Source organism: Phoca vitulina, unplaced genomic scaffold (genome assembly GCF_004348235.1).
Source record: "Phoca vitulina isolate PV1807 unplaced genomic scaffold, GSC_HSeal_1.0 scaffold13, whole genome shotgun sequence".
NCBI classification, from domain to species: Eukaryota; Metazoa; Chordata; class Mammalia; order Carnivora; family Phocidae; genus Phoca; species Phoca vitulina.
In genome coordinates this window covers 1,311,978-1,329,635 of record NW_022589716.1, presented here as the reverse complement: position 1 = coordinate 1,329,635, position 17,658 = coordinate 1,311,978, and the positions used below count along the sequence as shown (strand labels likewise).

Sequence of the window (17,658 nt, the reverse complement as noted above, 5' to 3'; positions counted from 1 at the left end):
CAGGCAAGTTAACAGAGCCACACAGGTGAACCACACCACACGGCATAGAGCCATCCAGCCCAGCAGTGGACCCACAGAAGAGAAATCCTGCTGTTTGAAGTCATCCGGCTTTAGATTGGGCAGGCAGGGAGATGGAGTATCTATCTTCCAGGATCCCGACAATGGCTTCTCACAGCACCCCATCATGCTCACAAACCCCAGCGGCTGACTCATGGATGGAAAAGGCCTCCACGTGCCTTTTGGCTAGGCTGTGGAGAACTCTAGGGACCCTGGCCCAAGGAGCGACTACCACTGACAGTATATTACCTCACAGGTGGGCTGCAAGCCACAGGTGGAAAAACATGTCACCTCATTTCTTCCAGGTTGAGGGTAAATGGTCACTTTGCAGTATGCGCATTCTACATGTGCAATAAATCCAAAAAGCAGTGTTTCTAGTGATAATCAAACCGCTTATAATTAATTAAGACACTCAGACTTCTGTCTCATAACCATTTTTTGCTTTATTCTGTTCACAGGTGACAGCCCCGAACCCAACACTTGGTTTTTCTCTTTTGACTTTGCTATTCTGTCACTACCTAGGGTCAATAGTCTTCCTCCCAATAGTATACGCAGTTTGATCCTCAGCAAGTAGGTACACGTAGGTCCTCAGAGATCATGGCTCTCCAGCACCAGGACCTGGGTCCTCCCCTTTGACTGCACTGTCTGTGCTGGGGCTCTGCCCAGGTCCTGTCACCCCTGAGGTGTCCTTAGGCCAGAAAGGCCAAGCGGGCTACATGTTATGTGCCGACTCTGAATAAACCCAGGAGGTGCTCAGAGCCTAGGGTTGAGGGTAGTGAGGCAGGCTGTCAGGGTTCCATTACAAAGGGATGCCCTGCTTGAGTAACGACGACATCTGCCATGGCAACACCCTCTAGACATGTCTGGAATGGGGACACTAGGGCAAGAGGCTGCATGCCGACCGCAGGCTCAGGCAGGGACAAGGAGTGCATTCCATCCTTGCCTTAGGCGGTTGTCCCGCTTTCCAGGCTGCATTGTCTCAAACACCAGGGTGGCTGGGGAGGCATTCCGCAGGCCATGAAGGTTCAAGTGGCCTCCCTAGGCTCGGAAGGCACAGCCTAAGCCCCAAGCTAGAGGGAGCCTGGGAGGACAGCTCACGCAGGGCCCCGTGGGGGCATTAACTCCTTATCTTCTGGAGTCTGTTTCACCCGGGGAAAGAGAGCTGGCTGACTATCAGAGTTAGATGCAACTTGGGGGGTAAAGACACTTTTCTGTGACACACAGAAATAACCTTAATCTCTGGATAAACTTGCAAAAATTTCCAGTCCAGCCTAAAAAGGTTTATCTTCTATGCTACCGACAAACCAAAATAGAGTAAAAGGACAGTCTTACTTTAATCAAGTTCCAGAAAGAGGGCACACTGCTTTGGAAAGCACTCGTCTCAGCAGAAGACGCAAGGGTGTGTGTAAAAGAATGTTTCTAGAAAATACCAAAGGCACGAAACATAACCCCAACTTTGCCTTCCACTTCCCCTTGATGCCACTCCATACCCTGGGTGGGGAGGCTACTTTGTCCAGCTGACTTTGGGAATGTCATAGTGCTCCGTGAGGGTGTCCAGGTGTCTGTTGAAGTCCTGGGAAAGCCGAGAAGAAAACCCACATCAGCACAGCCTCAGACAGGGCACTGGGGTTGTGTGGCACTGCCCACTCCCACTTCTCCACATTCTGCCTCTCCTCAGTAACCCCCTCCTCTCAAAGCCACCCAGCCTTGAACCCTGGGTTCATCCTTAAATGACCCTGGGGAGGTGTCGCTTCTGTTGGGTATCCCACCCCCCACCCCAACACTCCAAGGGCTCCCTCTGCCAGGCTCCTAGCCTCTGGGCCCAGCTGGGACCCTACATAGCCTGGTCTTCCCCACTGGGCATGTGACTTACCTCCACTCTCTGCTTGTGGGTTTTGGATGCTTTCTTCAGGATCCTTTCCATTTGCTGGAGAAAAGACAGACATGGGAGGTGAGTTCACACACTTGACACAGCCCAGGCCAGCATGGGGTGGAAGACGGAAGTCCCCACCAGCTTGGCTCTCACACCTAGCACGGCTGGAGGTCTCAGGGTGTACATCCTGTCCCTCCCTTAACTCTACTCAGGCTGGTCCGACAGGGATGCCCGGCCCCAACATGTCCCACCAGGGACCCCGGTTGGCTGCCCTCTGGTCAGAGTGGCAAGGAATAACTAGCGCTGACATGAATAGACTCTGCTGGGAGCTGTATGTGTGCTTCCTGCATCCCTGGGCAACCGACCGCATTCCCATTTTGCAGAAAAAGAAAGTTTCAGATGCGGTTTGAAGAAGGATGAAAAATGAGGAAGGTGAAGGGCCCAACACATGGTAGGAGCTCACGGGAGTAGGTCCTACCATGGACACAGTGCCATGAGGGCTCCAAGATCCAGATCACCCTGATGAGTATCCTGTACCACCATGACCTGCCCCACTCCTCATTCCCAACACCGGATGGGACCTTGTAAGAGCAAAGAGCACGGGACGCAGAGCCAGACAAACCTGGGGCTGCACTTGGCTCTACGTTTACTGACTGGGTGTCTACAGCCGACTGCGGTGCCCCCCAGCCCACCCCGTGACCCACGCTGCCTGGTACTGGTGCCCTAGTGCAGTTCTCTGCCACAATGACTCTGGGCTGGCCCTGTGACTCAGTTCACTTAACAGAATGCGGTGCCAGTGCTGGGCTGAAGCCGTCAGACCCAGCAGCCTTTGGCTTTGTGTTCGTGGAAGCCAGCCACCATGCAAGAAGTCTGATGACCTTACCGGAAAGAAAGGACCTGGAGGATAAGATGACACATGGGGAGAGAGGCCACGGGAGGAGCAACAAGGCATCAGACATGTGATGGTGAAGCTATCTTGGATGTTCTAGCCCAGTTGGGCCTCCAACCCCAGCTGCCATCTGACTGCACAGATTCCAAGTGAGGCAAGCCGGAGAACTATCCAGGTGAGCCGAGCCAACCCACAGCACAGGACCCTGTTGGCCCCCACCTGGCTGCTCCTCCCTGTCCCTCATCTCATTTGCTGCCCCGTCTTCCTCTGCACCCAGTTGCCCCCCCACCCCCCCGCCTCTCTTCCTGATGCTGCGAGCCCCCGTGAGGCCTGTGCCTCCTCACAAGAGGCCACACTGACCTGACCAGCTGCCACCAAAGCCAGGCACTCAGTAGGGCTCTGCCTTTCCTCGCCCCACTTCATGTACCAAGTTCACAGGGTGTCTTGGGTGCTGTCGCCACCCCCACTTCACAGATAGAGAACACGAGGACCAGCCTGCACAGTGGGTGATGGGGCTGGAGATGCCAAGCCCTAACCCTTCAGGCTGGGGCCCTACCCCATGGGCCCTTCTTCCAAGAACTGACCAGCCTTCGTGCTCACTGTGCTCAATCAAACACCCTTCCAGAAGGGAATCCGCATTTCCCAATTCTACCTACCTTTGCCCACGCTTTCTCCTGTCTCTCTCCTGGTTCAAAACAAAACCCACAGCAGTACTTCCAGTTTTCAATGCCAGCAACAAAAAATTCCCCTTGACCTTCCGCCACCCTCCAGCTACAGGTTCATTTCTGTTCCTCTTGATAGATCTCCCAAGAGTTATTTCTGCATCTTGTCTCTGCCTTTCCCCGCCCTCCCTTGGATCCCCTCTAATCAGCCACTCTTCCTCCTCATTCCAAATGCCAACTAAGGGCTCTCAGTACTCACCCCACAAGACCCTTGGCAGCATGACACCGTCAATCCCTTCCTCCTTTTTAAAACACTTTCTCCACTCAGCTCCTAAGGACACACTCTCCTGGTTTTCCTCCTTCCCGTGATCCTTTGCAATTTCAGATCCTGAACCTCATCTCTGTCACTGTGCCTCCTCAGAGGATCTCATCCAGTCCCACAGCAACTCCAGAATGTTTGCAGGAGAGGCCCAGACCGCTCCTCCAAACTGCGGATTCAGATCTCAAACTGTTCACGAGAATTCTCCATTTGAATTTCTAACAGCTGTTCAAACATTCAAGTGTTCTCCAAAACCAAGGTCTTTTTTTTTTTTTTTAATGTTCAGTTAGGCAGCATATAGTATAAAGCCAAGGTCTTGATGCCCTGCTTTAGAAGCCCGCTTTACCTGCTGTCCTACCTACTGCAGTAAATAGAACCTTCATTTTCCCAATATCTCCCATCAAAAATCTTGGTCACTCCTCATTTCCCAGTCCACACCCAATCCATCAACTAATCCTGCTGTTCTTGCTCCAAAATCAATCCCAAACCTGATACCTTCCACTGCTTCCACTATTACTGTCCTATCCTGAGCCACTGTTATTAGTCACCTGATGGGACTCTCCCCCACCCCACTTTCACTCCAGGAGTAACATCCCAGCCCAGCCTGGGACCATAACCTCAGGGAAGGAACTTAAGTGCATTCATTTGTTAAATTCTCACCACAAACCTATTAGGTAAGGACTTCAGCCCGACTTTACAGGTGAAGAAAATGAGGTGTGGGAGGTTAACCAACCTGCCCAGAGTTACACCACCACCAAGAAGAGGTAGAGGCAGAATGGAACCCAGGTCGGTCTTGTCAAAGCCTCTGAGTCTCACCTTTTTTTTTTTTTTTTAAATGACTCAATTAAGCCTGAGAGTGATGAGTTAACTCTTTCTGATGTTACTGGACCAAATCACCCAGATCAGGGTTAGGGTTTCTCAGCCTGGACAACACCTGACATTTTGGGCCAGATCATTTTTGCTGTGGGGGCTGCTGTCTTGATGACTGTAGGATGTAGAGCAGCATCCCTGGCCTCATCCCACTACTCCCCACCCCCACCAGCACACCCTGAAGTTTTAACAAACAGAAATGTCCTCAACCACTGCCAAATGTCTTCGTGGGAGCGTACGTAGGATACAAACACAACCTATTTGAGTCTGTCAAACAAAGTCATCATGAACACAGACTTTGTGGAAACTTATAGCCCGGAGCATCACCATTTAATATCAACAGCTAACATCAACTGAGCACTGACTTTTTGCCATACCGAGTGCCAAATGCTTTATCTGAATGACTTCATCTAAAGTTCCCATCCCTTTTAGGAGACAGCACTATCCTGATCCCTACAGATAAGTAAACTGAGGCAGAAAGATGAGTCATTAGTCCTGTCACTGGGCAAATGAGACACTGCGGTGGAATCCAAATCCGGTCTCCAGTTCTGCCCTTTCAACGCCAGCTCTAGCTTTCTCTGCCATCCACTCTGACCAGAAGCGCTTCCCGTCCTGGGAGCTCCCCCAACCGTGGACTCTTCCTCACCCACGTAGCATCTTCCCGGAATCAAGGTCTCTCTGACCACTCACCACCCCTCCGAGAGGCCCGAGGCTGACCCCAATTTCGAGTCGTCAGGCCCTGCCTCTCCCTCCACCTCCGGAGACCCAGACCTGCTGCGCGGGGCATCCCGCCTTACCCGCTTCTCCTGCATCTTCTCGAAGGCCGCCTGGGCCGGGGTTCGCTTGTCCAGGCCGCGCCGCTTCTCCTCCTCGTTCTTTTTGCTCGTTCCCATCGCTTCCAGGAGTTTCGCCTTGTCTTTGTCCTTCTTTTTCTTCTTCCTGAGAGGGGAGAAACGGGGAGAGAAGGTGAGAGCGGATCAGGGAGCAAGAGCTCGGGGACTCTAGAAGAGGCTTAAGGGGGCAGAAGACAAGCTTTTGCGGTGCTCTCGGGGACTCACCGCTTGGTGACGCCGAGCTCTGCAACGCCTTTTAGTTTCAGGGGCCCCTTTTGAACCTGCTCGTAGGCCGCCATGATGCCGCTTGCAGTTCTGTAGGTAAACTGCCACACTTCCTGTTTAAGTGCCCCATTTACGTAGGAATGCCCGCCTCACTTCGTCTTGATTGGTTGAGTTAGGAGGTGCGCCTGCGCTCTTGGCATGTGGAGCTGGGCCACAAGTTCCGGTTGTAGGTGGGGCCTGGAGGGTCTGGACCTCATCCTTTGCATCCAGTCTCCTGCCACACTTCCGGTTTGACGCCCACTTTCGGTTTCTAGGGCCTTGGGCCCCCTGAATCCAAGAAGCTCCTTTGAGAGATCTCCCATTTCCTTTCTTTTCTTTTTTCTTTTTTAAGATTTATTTTTTTTATTTGAGAGAGCGACAGCACACGCTAATGGCTAGTGGGGGAAGGGGCAGAGGGAGAGAGAATCTCAAGCTGACTTCACACTTAGCCCGAAGCCCAAGGTGGAGCGCGATCTCAGGAACCCAAGATCATGACAGGAGCTGAAATCGAGAGTCGATGTGCGACCGACTGAGCCACCTGGGTGTCCCCAAATCCCCATTTCCTAAAACGCAGTGTTCTCTTGAGTGTTTTGTGTGCACTTGGATGTTCTGTTCTCTTTTATTGCTGTATTTTGAGAGGTTGTTTTTGTTTTTTTTTTAAGATTTTATTTTATTTTATTTTTTTTTTTAATATTTTATTTATTTATTTGACAGAGAGAGACACGGCGAGAGAGGGAACACAAGCAGGGGGAGTGGGAGAGGGAGAAGCAGGCTTCCTGCGGAGCAGGGAGCCCGATGCGGGGCTCGATCCCAGGACCCTGGGATCACGACCTGAGCCGAAGGCAGACGCTTAACGACTGAGCCACCCAGGTGCCCCTTTAAGATTTTATTTTTAAGTAAGCTCTACACCCACCGTGGGGCTTGAACTCACAACCCCGCGATCAAGAGTCATATGTTCTTTTTTTTTTTTTAAGATTTTATTTATTTATTTGAGAGAGAGAGAATGAGAGAGAGCACATGAGAGGGGGGAGGGTCAGAGGGAGAAGCAGACTCCCTGCCGAGCAGGGAGCCCGATGCGGGACTCGATCCTGGGACTTCAGGATCATGACCTGAGCCGAAGGCAGTCGCTTAACCAACTGAGCCACCCAGGCACTCGAGAGTCATATGTTCTACTGACTGAGCCAGCCAGGCACCCCTGAGAGTTTAATAGATAACCTACTTTTATAAACCTAATCAGTACTTACTAGTTTTTTCAGGTTTTGCTGAATGATGGTATTATGTGAAATACATGTCAACTGCATTTGGAAAAAATTTTTTTAAATATATTCTATTGAGGTATAATTTATAAACAGTAAAATGCACTCATTTTAATTGTACGTTTTGATGAGTATTGTCATGTTTACACACCTATCTAATCACCTCCACAATCAAGATCTAGAACATTCCATCACCACAATGTCCCTTGTTTCCCTTCCCAGTTAACCACCCCTCCTTACCATTCACCCCAGGCAACTCCAAACCTGTTTTCTCTCACTGTAGATTAGATTTGTCTTTTGTAGAAGCTTCATATACATGGAAATATACTATATGTTTGGGATTATACTATATATGTTCTTTTGAGCTAAAGTTCTTTCAATGAGCCTAATGTGTTTGAAATTCTTCCGCTTGTTTTTTTTTTTTTTTTTTAAGATTTTATTTATTTGAGAGAGAGCATGCTAGAGAGAGTGAGCGAGAGATGTGGGGCCTGATGCAGGGCCTGATACAGAGCCTGAGATCATGACCTGAGCCAAAGGCAGCCCATTAACCAACAAAGCCACCCAGGTGCCCCCCTCTTATTGGTTATAAAAGTACTACATTTGTATTGCTAAGTGTTATTCCATTGTATACATATATTCAATTTTTTTTTTTTTTTTTAAATCCACTCACGTGTAGATGGACACCTGGGTTGTTTCCAGCTTGGAGCCCTAATGAATGGAGCTGCTGTGAACATCAGTATATAAGTCTTTGTATGGACATAAGTTTCATTTCTCTTGGGCTCACTCTTGATGACATTACCCGAAGCAGAACAGTAGCAAGGTTTGGTTTTTCTCATTATAAAACGTTGAGTCTCAGCCACTCTGTTTTGAGGGTTTGATAAGAGAAAATAGTTGCATAGGATGTACTGAAAAACCCTGATCTGCTAGTGCCATAACACTTGGGGCTCCAATGAGTTGGGTTTTTTAATTCCCTGATATCACAAGTAATTTGCTTAATGAACAAGCAGGGCTATTGTCGTAACCAAAACATTCCTATTTTTCTTTCCTTCCATCCTTTTAAGCGTTATGTTTTTCAGTGTGGGTCATCTTCCTCTGGCCCTTGGATGAAAATGCTATCAGGCCTTATAGTTTTTCTCTCATTTTGTATGTGATATACAGTAGTATTGTACTTTAAGTAGTACATAGTTCTCAGTTCAATATGTGGAAGGTCTGGAACTTGATTTGGAAAGAGTGGTCTCTACTTTTCCTTAGCTGGGACATTCACACGTTAATAATAATAATAATAAGAAGAAGGCAACAAGCCCAAAATGCCTTATGCTAATCCCCACATCACCAAACAGAGACTTAACTTCGTTACAGTTTTGGCTCTTCAGAAATGAAATCTTAAACCAGTCAATCAGGAATTCTCTGATCAGCACTAGGTAGGTAATCTGCCTGACAGGGTTGTGGGATAAAGCCCCAAGCCCGGCTCTGCACTGAGCATGGAGTCGGCTTGGGATTCTCTCTCTCCCTCTCCCTCTGCCCCTCCTCTCTCTCTAAAATGAATGAATGAATGAATGAATAAATAAATAAATAAATAAATAAATAAATAAATAAATAAAATGGGATTTTATTCTATCCTTGCTTTTTTACTGACCTTCTCCCCATCAGAATGTTGTGACTGCTTCTGTATGTTGAGTTAATACTGAGGGAAACAGAGAAGAGACTCCAAATCTCCCATAATCCTCTGCTGACATTAAAAATATATATACACGTATGCTCCATGTGAGAAAACCACACAGTATGGAAAAGGTTAAAAGAAAAAAGAAAACAAAAAAACTAGAAACTTCCCTTCCTATCTCTTTCCAAAATGATTAGCAATTTCGTTTTTATATTTTTCGACAAAAAGTGTGTATGCCAATATCTGTATATCGGTGCAATGTTCTTTTATTTCTATCCTCAGTTTCTCATTTAGCAAAATGTCTTTTTAAATTTAATTTAATTCTTTTTTTTAAAGATTTTATTTATTTATTTGAGAGAGAGAGAATGAGAGAGAGCACATGAGAGGGGGGAGGGTCAGAGGGAGAAGCAGACTCCCTGCCGAGCAGGGAGCCCGATGCGGGACTCGATCCAGGGACTCCAGGATCATGACCTGAGCCGAAGGCAGTCGCTTAACCAACTGAGCCACCCAGGCGCCCCAAAATGTCTTTTTTTAAAGATTTTTAAAATTTATTTTAGAGAGAGAGCACGCGCGCAAGGCTGCGTGCGAGTGGGGGGAGGGGCAGAGGGAGAGAGAGAACCCTCAAGAGGACTCCACGCCGATCCCGGAGCCTAGTGTACGCTCCGACATTATCAAAAGATCTTGAAGCTCTTTACAAGGACGTCCTGAAGCTGAGTGAGGCCCTCCCTAACCAACGCCCATCTACATGCCCTCAAATCTCAGCTCACATTTGCAGTGGCCTGAATCCGCAGTATTTTATACTACCATACTATTATGTATATTATTTATTATATATACATAATCCAATATTATGTACATTTGTGCATTTTAATTTAGACTGCTATTGCCCAAATTGTGCCAAAGACTTTGAGGGAGTGCTGGGGGGCGCCTGGGTGGCTCAGTCGTTAAGCGTCTGCCTTCGGCTCAGGTCATGATCCCAGGGTCCTGGGATCGAGCCCCGTATCAGGCTCCCTGCTCAGCGGGAAGCCTGCTTCTCCCTCTCCCACTCCCCCTGCTTGTGTTCCCTCTCTCGCTGTGTCTCTCTCTGTCAAATAAATAAAATCTTAAAAAAAAAAAAAAGAAAAAGAAAAAGACTTTGAGGGAGTGCAAAGGAGGGAGAAGCAAGCATCCGGGAATCAGGCCAAAGGAGGGCTCGGGGCCTGACATTTCCAGTTCTACCCGCAGGGGGCAGCAAGCGACTGCCCAATTCTCCAGCTATAAACAACCCTTTGTGCTCAGGAACTGCAAGAGAGCCTCCAGAAAGAATGGACTTCCTCGTGCAGCCAGGCCGGTCCAGGCTTGCTGGTGGGGTGATCCTTGACAGAATCAGCTCCTCAGGGAGGAATGGGACAGACTCAGCTGGGGAAATCTGTTCTCCCCCAGCCAACCTAGCAGGTTTGAAGCTCCTCTCTGGCACTTCCAAGGCTGTGTGCCCTGCAGGAAGTGGCTTGACCTCTCTGACCTACTCTTTCCTCTTTTATAAAATGGGGCTGCTGCTGATGCTAACAACAGCTAATACTTTATATGGATTTACATGGATCATCACATTCACTCCCACAGCCACCCTGTTACACAAACCATCGTGATTTTACAGGTAGGGAAACTGAGGCACAAACTGTAATCCAACCTATGCTGAGTGTTCCAGCCTTGCTTTTGTCACCACAGCATGAGGCCATCCATTGTAAAATGTGTCACTATTTTGTAAACCTCTATGACAGCATTTCTCAACATTTTTTTTCATTATCATCCCCTAAAGAGAATTTAATTCAATTTAATTTAATGAGAGAAGTTAAATACCAATAATGTAGTTTTTGTCAAGGATTGAGCTTTGGAGGGCCACAAACCATTGAAATATCTAAGGTTTTTGCATCCCCTCCTCCCGGAACCAATTTTCACCACCTTAGGAGCAATATTGCCCCCATTGATAATTTATGTTCCAAGGGAGGATTTGTGCCAAATTCCTGTGCTTTTGCTCACTTAAAATTTTTTACTTTATATCCACTTAAAGAGTCATGAGATTTAAATACACAGAGATTTTTATTATATATTATTCTTGCGTATACATACAAAGAAAATACAATAAATCAGCTAAGGTTTTCTAAGTGTCTTCGTACACAGGTACAACTCATCAAAATCACTGTCCAATTGTAAGTGTCCACACTGGTGCTTTATCACACAACATCGCCCTCTGTGCCATCGAGGACCCTGATAAGGAGCATTTCTTTAACACAATCTGCATTGTTTCCAAAGAGTAGAGTATGGAAAGGGAAAGCAGTTACCCGAGGGTGGAAAAACATGGCAAACACTGCCTTACCCAAGAGATCAAGGTCAACATTGTCAGTGACGTCATGTAGCTATCAAGTAACCCCAGGTATGATGTGATGAGGAGGACACCTCACTTCTGAGGTCTTCCCCCCAAAACCCATAAATCCAGTCCAATCATGAGAAAATACCAAATAAAAATGAGGGATATTCTATAAAGTACCTGACTGGTACTTTTCAGGACTATCAAGGTCATGAAAAAAAAAAAAAGACTAAAAAATCAAAACCAAATAAAACAAAACAGACTGAAAATCAGGAGCCTAAGATCCTAAGTGCAATGTGGGATCCTGACCCAGAAAAAAGGACATGACTGCATATATACACCCATGCTCATAGCAGTGTTGTTCACAATAACCAAAAGGTGGAAAGACACCAAGTGTCCATTGATAGGTGAATGAATAAGGAAAATGTGATCTATCTATACAATGGAATATTAGTTAATCTTAAAAAGGAAAGAAATTCTGACACATGCTACAATGTGGATGAACCCGGAAGACATGCTGAGTGAACGAAGCCAGACACAAAAAGACAAATACCATGTGACTCCATTTACATGAGGTTTCCAGAATAGGCAAATTCACAGAAACAGAAAGTGGGATGGTGAGTTCCAGGAACTGGGGGAGGGGAGAATGGGGAGCTGTTTAACGGGGACAGAGTTTCAGTTCTACAAGATGAAAAGAGGTCTGGGAACAGATGGTGACAACTGCACAACAGCGTGAATGTATTTCATCCCGCTGAGCTGAGCCCTTAAAAATGGTCAAAATGGTAAATGTTATGTGTATTTTACCACAATAAAACATTTAAAAACAACAGGGAAATGATACGGAGAGATCCCGTGTACCCTTCTTCCAGTTTCCCTCAATGGTAACATCTTACCAAACTCTAGTGCAATATCACAGCCAAGATATTGGCATTGCTATAGACAAGATACAGAGCAGTCCATTATCACCCCAAGATCCTTCTTGATGCACTTGATCCACACCCATCTCCCCCCCACCCCACCCCATCCCTGCACACTGGCAGCCAGCAACCTGTCCTCATTCCTATAATTTTGTCATTTTAAGAACACTATGTAAACGGAATCATACAGTATATAACATTTTAAGATTGACTTCCCCCCCACCCCCACACACACACTCAGCATAATTCCCCAGAGATCCACCCGAGTTGTCCGGTGTATCCCTTTTATTGCTGAGTAGTGTTCCACGGTATGGATGGACCAGTTTGTTTAACCATTCATCTATTGAAAAATATATGGATCGTTTCCTGTTTGGGGTTATTTTGAATAAAACATCCATTACAAATTTTTGTGTGAACGTAAGTTTTCATTTCTCTGGGATTGCCCGAGAGTGCAAGTGCTGGGTCATATGGTGGTTACATTTTGTTTTTATTGTATTTTATTGTAGTAAGAGCACTCAACATGAGATCTAACCCCTTCACAAATTTTTAAGTGTACAATGCATTATCGCTTGCTCTGGGCATAATGTCCAGTAGACCTCTAGAGCTTATTCATCTTGCTTGATGAATCTTGCTTTGTGCGTGTTGGCTAGTAAGCCCCATTCCCTCTCCCCCCAGCCCCTGTGAACCACCATTCTACTTTTTTCTCCTCATGTAAGTGGAATCCCACAGTATTTGTCTTTCTGTGACTGGCTTATTTCACTGAACAAATGCACTCAAAGGTCATCCATGTCGTCACATATTGCACAATTTCCTTCTTTCTTCCGTTGTGTGTATATGCCCTATTTTATCCTTTTATCCATCCATGGACGTTTAGGTTGTAAATATCTTGGCTATTGTGAATAATGCTGCAATGAACATAGGTGTGTTAATATTTCTTTTGAGTGTTAATATTTCTTTTGAGATCCTGATTTCAATTCTTCTGGATGTATACTGGATTCTATGGGAGATCTATTTAATTTTTTCGAGGCACCTCCCTACTGGTTTCTATAGTGGATGCACCCTTCTGCATTTCCACCCACAGTGCACAGGGTTGCCATTTCTCTACGTCCTCATCAACACTTGTCAGCTTTTGTTTTTTTTGATAATAGCCATCCTGACAATGATATCTCATTGTTGTTTTGATTTGTTTTCCCCTGATAATATTGAAACGCCGTACTGTCATTATGATTCTAAGTTCTCTATCCTATATTACAAGGGGGATATTATTGCATATTATTTATCATAATAAAGGTGGAATTTATCCATACAAAGATAAAGTTAATTTATTTGTACCATGAAAAATGATTTCTTGGCCATGCAAAAAAGAAAAAAATCCCATGATTGGAGTTGGGTGTCAGAGAGGCAGCCTCTGGTGGCTGACGGACATGAGCAGCAGCTTCCTAATTGTAATTAGTGCTTGTTGAGCTCCAACACAGCACCACCACCCTGCCCTCCTCCAATGGTGTCAAACTTACTCCAGCCTCAGGGCCTTTGCACTTGCTCTTCCCACTGCCAAGAACTCCCTTCCCACTCACTATTCCCTCAATTCCCTCCAGTCACTACTCAAATATCATTTCATCGGGGGGCTTTCCCCTCCCAACCTATTTAGCCTAACCTCTTCTCTCTCTCTCTATCCCTGCCCTGTTTTATTTTTCTTCCTGGAACTTAGCACCCCTGACTAATTATGTGTTTATTTGATTGCTTGCCCACAGGAACGTGAGCTCCATGAGAGCACTGCTTTTGTAGTATCAGGACCTAGGACAGCACCTGGCACACATTAGGTGCCCAATAACTAATTGTTGATGGGTGGTGGGCGGGGAGGGGGAGCACATAACCAATCACAGAGTGCCTGATGGGGTCAGGCATAAGAATCTGGACTTCAACCATGAGGCACTGGGGAGTAAGGAGGTCTTTGCTAATTAGTTTTCTTATTGTTTTCATTTTTAAAAATGTATTTACATGCAAAAAACTCACCCTTTTGGTGTACAGGTCTATGAGTTTTGACAAATGAATACAGTCATGTAACCAACACTACAATCAAAATATAGAACAGTTTCATCACCCCTAAGATTCCCTTGTTCCCCCATCTGCAGCCCCTGGCAACCATTTATCTGTTTTCTGTCCCTATAGTTTTGTCCTTTTGAGTATGTCATATAAATGGAATCATCCAATAGGTAGCCTTTTGAGTCTGGCTTCTTTCAGTTGGCATAACACATTTGAGGTTCATTCATTTTGTGTATATCAGTAGTTAATTCTGTTTTATAGCTGAGTAGTAGTCTATTGTATGGACAGACCCCAGTTTGTTTAACCATTTCCCAGGTGAAGAACATTTGTGTTGTCTCCAGTTTTTAGTAATTATGCATAAAGTCGCTATCACTCTTCATGTACAGATATTTTTAAAAACGAAGATATAATTCACATACCATAGAAGTCACCCTTTAGAGTGCACAGTTCAGTGAGATTTATCACCTTCACAGAGTTGTGCAACCATCACCGCTATCCAGAACGTTTTCATCACTCCAGAAGGAAACCCACCCCCCTTGAGCAGTCATTCCCCATCCCCCTGCCCCAGCCCCTTAGCAATGACTAAAGCTGCTTTCTGCCTCTATGGATTTGCCTATTCTGAATGTTTCATATACATGGAATCACACACTAAGTGGACGCTTGTGTCTGACCGCTTTCACTCCGCATGGTGTTTTCAAGGCTCATCCACATTGTGGCGTGCGTCAGTGCTTCATTCCTTTTATATGACTGAATAATATTATGTTGTATGAATGGACCACAATTTCTTTATCCATTCATCCATTGATGAACATTTGAGTTGTTTCTACTTTGGGGCTATTGTGAATAATGCTGCTATGAACATTCACATACAAGTCTTTATGTGGACATATATTTTCAATTCTCTCCACCTTGGAGTGAAAATTGCTGGGTCATATGATAACTATGTTTAACTTTTTTTTCTAAGATTTTATTTATTTGACACAGAGAGAAACACAGCAAGAGAGGGAACACAAGTAGGGGGAGTGGGAGACGGAGAAGCAGGCTTCCCGTGGAGCAGGGAGCCCGATGCGGGGCTCAATCCCAGGACCCTGGGATCATGACCTGGGCCGAAGGCAGCCGCTTAGCTGACTGAGCCACCCAGGCACTCTATGTTTGACTTTTTAAAGACCTGCCAAACTGTTTTCCAAAGCAGCTGCCCCATTTTACATTCCCACCAGCAGTGTATGAGGGTTCCAGTATCTCCACATCCTGGCCAACAACTTGCTATTGTCCGTCTTTTTTGTTATAAGCATCCTGGTGGGTGTGAATTGGTATCTCATCGTGGTTTTAGTTTGCATTTCCTTAATGATTAATGATGTTACACATCTTCTCATATGCTTATTTGCCATTTGTATATCTTCTTTGGAGAGATGTCTCCTCAAATCCTTTACCTGTTCTGTTTTGTTTTAATAGACTTTATTTTTAGAGCAGTTTTAGGTTCACAACAAAATGGAGCAGAAGGTATAGAGATTTCCCATGTGCAACCTGCCCACACACACCCACAGCTTCCCCCACTATTAACATCCCCCACTAGATTGGTGCCTTTGTTACAAGTGTTGAACTTACTACATTGACACATCATATTATCCAAAGTTGACATTAGAGTTCACTCTTGGTGTTGTACCTTCTATGGTTTTGGACAAATATATAATGACATGTACCCACCATTACAGTATCATACAGAATAGATTCACTGCCATAGGGGTGCCTGGATGGCCCAGTTGGCTAAGCATCTGACTCTTGATCTCACTTCAGGCATTGATCTCAGGGTTGTGAGTTCAAGTCTTGCATTGGGCTCCATGCTGGGTGTGGAGCCTACTTAAAAAAAAAAAAAAAATCATTACCATAAAAATCTTCTGTGTTCCATCTATTCATCCCCTCCCCAAATCTTTGCCCATTTTTTTTTTTTATTTGGGCGATTTGTCTTTTTATTGTAGTCTTGTGGGAGTTCTAGATATATCCTGGAGATTAGTACGTTATCAGATATATGATTTGCAAGTGTTTTCTCCATGCTGTGGGCATGTACAGGTTTTCATGTGCCCATACATCTTTTCATCTCCCTTGGATAACTACTCATAGTGGGATAGCTGAATCACATGGTAAGTGTATGTTTAACTATAGGAAAGTTCTTTTTTTTTTTTTTTTTTTTTTTTCAGATTTATTTGAGAGGGGGTGCCTGGGTGGCTCAGGCGGTTAAGCATCTGCCTTTGGCTCAGGTCATGATCCCAGGGTACTGGGATCAAGCCCTGCAACGGGCTCCCTGGTCAGTGGGGAGTCTGCTTCTCCCTCTCTCTGCCCTTCCCCCTCACTCGTGCTCTCTCTCTCTCTCAAATAAATAAATAAGATCTTTTTTTTTTAATTTTTATTTATTTGACAGAGAGAGAGACAGCGAGAGAGGGAACACAAGCAGGGGGAGAGGGAGAGGGAGAAACAGGCTTCCTGCGGAGCAGGGAACCCGATGCGGGGCTCGATCCCAGGACCCTGGGATCATGACCTGAGCCGAAGGCAGACGCTTAACGACTGAGCCACCCAGGCGCCCCAATAAATAAGATCTTTTTTAAAAAAGATTTGTTTGAGAAAGAGAGAGAACAAGAGCAGGAAGGGCAGAGGGAGAGAGAATCTCAAGCGGACTCTGCGCTGAGCATGGAGCTGGACATAGGGCTCAATCTCACAACCCTGAGATCACGACCTGAGCTGAAACCAAGAGTCAGAGGCTTAACCAACTGTGCCACCCAGGCGCCCTTATGGGAAAGTTCCGATCCATTTTCCAGAGTGGCTGAACTATTTTGCATCACCATCAGCAACTAATAAGAGTTCCAGTTGCCTCACATTTTCTCCAACACTTGATGTTGTCATTTTTTTTTTCTTTTAAATCATCCAAAGGGGGTCTTTAAAGCCTGATCATAGTCACATTCTACAAGGTGGCTTCACACACTGGGGCAGAAGAGAGCTGATGAGACTGGGAGGAACTGTGATCATCCAGGCCAGAGAGAGTGGGGAAGAGGGAAGAGGAAGATCCAAGAGCAGTTCAGGGGGGCTGGGGTGTGGCACTGGAAAAGGCTTAGCAGGAGAAGAAAGTGGAGAGACAGGATAGACCCAGAGGAAGAAGAGCATGGAGCACCAGGTTAAGAACTTTTGACTCCCACGTGTTCTGCCCAAAAGAATTCTGGGTCTTAATAAGGTTGGCAGCTGCTACATTGAGGATGCATGGTGAACATTAGCATGCAAAAGGCTCTGACAAGTCCTGCAATAAAGAATTCTGTTTGGTATTATTTAACTGACTGTTTCTCTAACTTACACCTTGGATCACTTTTCTTAAGCTATAACATCATCATCATCATCATCATCATCATCATCATCTCCAATGCACATCTGGGGACCTCATTCAGCTTGTTCACCCAGTTATTATGCTCCCAGTGCCTAAAACTGGCTTAAACCCAAGAGTTAAAAATTTTTTCTTTGGTTGCATTAATGATCTCGTTAGATCTTCAGGACAACTCAATGAGCTAGGTACTAATATAACTTCCATCTTACAAACAAGGCTTAGAGAGGGTCAGCTGACTTGTCTAAGGCACATAGCTAGTGGGTGGAGAGCTAGTAATTGAGCTGGGATCTGCTTGCAGTCTCTCCAT

The 17,658-nt window shown here is 45.7% G+C and overlaps 1 protein-coding gene across 1 annotated transcript; it reads right to left on the bottom strand.

The window, feature by feature from the left end:
* Positions 1-490: 490 nt before the first annotated feature.
* Positions 491-5,828, bottom strand: FAM32A (family with sequence similarity 32 member A). Its single transcript, XM_032412309.1, has 4 exons — positions 5,729-5,828; positions 5,468-5,609; positions 1,931-1,984; positions 491-1,630 (listed from the first exon to the last, which is right to left on the bottom strand). Exons 1-4 carry the CDS (start codon positions 5,800-5,802, stop codon positions 1,562-1,564), a joined length of 339 nt encoding a protein of 112 aa, XP_032268200.1. The 5' UTR covers positions 5,803-5,828; the 3' UTR covers positions 491-1,561.
* Between the last annotated feature and the right edge of the window lie 11,830 nt (positions 5,829-17,658).

What these genes read in the sequence shown, in the direction of transcription:
- FAM32A (XM_032412309.1), bottom strand. Translation starts at nt 5,802, where the DNA reads ATGGCGGCCTACGAGCAGGTTCAAAAGGGGCCCCTGAAACTAAAAGGC. An exon ending in GAGCTCGGCGTCACCAAGCG is followed by an intron (nt 5,610 to 5,728) that starts GTGAGTCCCCGA and finishes CTCCCCTCTCAG; the next exon opens with GAAGAAGAAAAAGAAGGACA. An exon ending in CCCACAAGCAGAGAGTGGAG is followed by an intron (nt 1,631 to 1,930) that starts GTAAGTCACATG and finishes CGGCTTTCCCAG; the next exon opens with GACTTCAACAGACACCTGGA.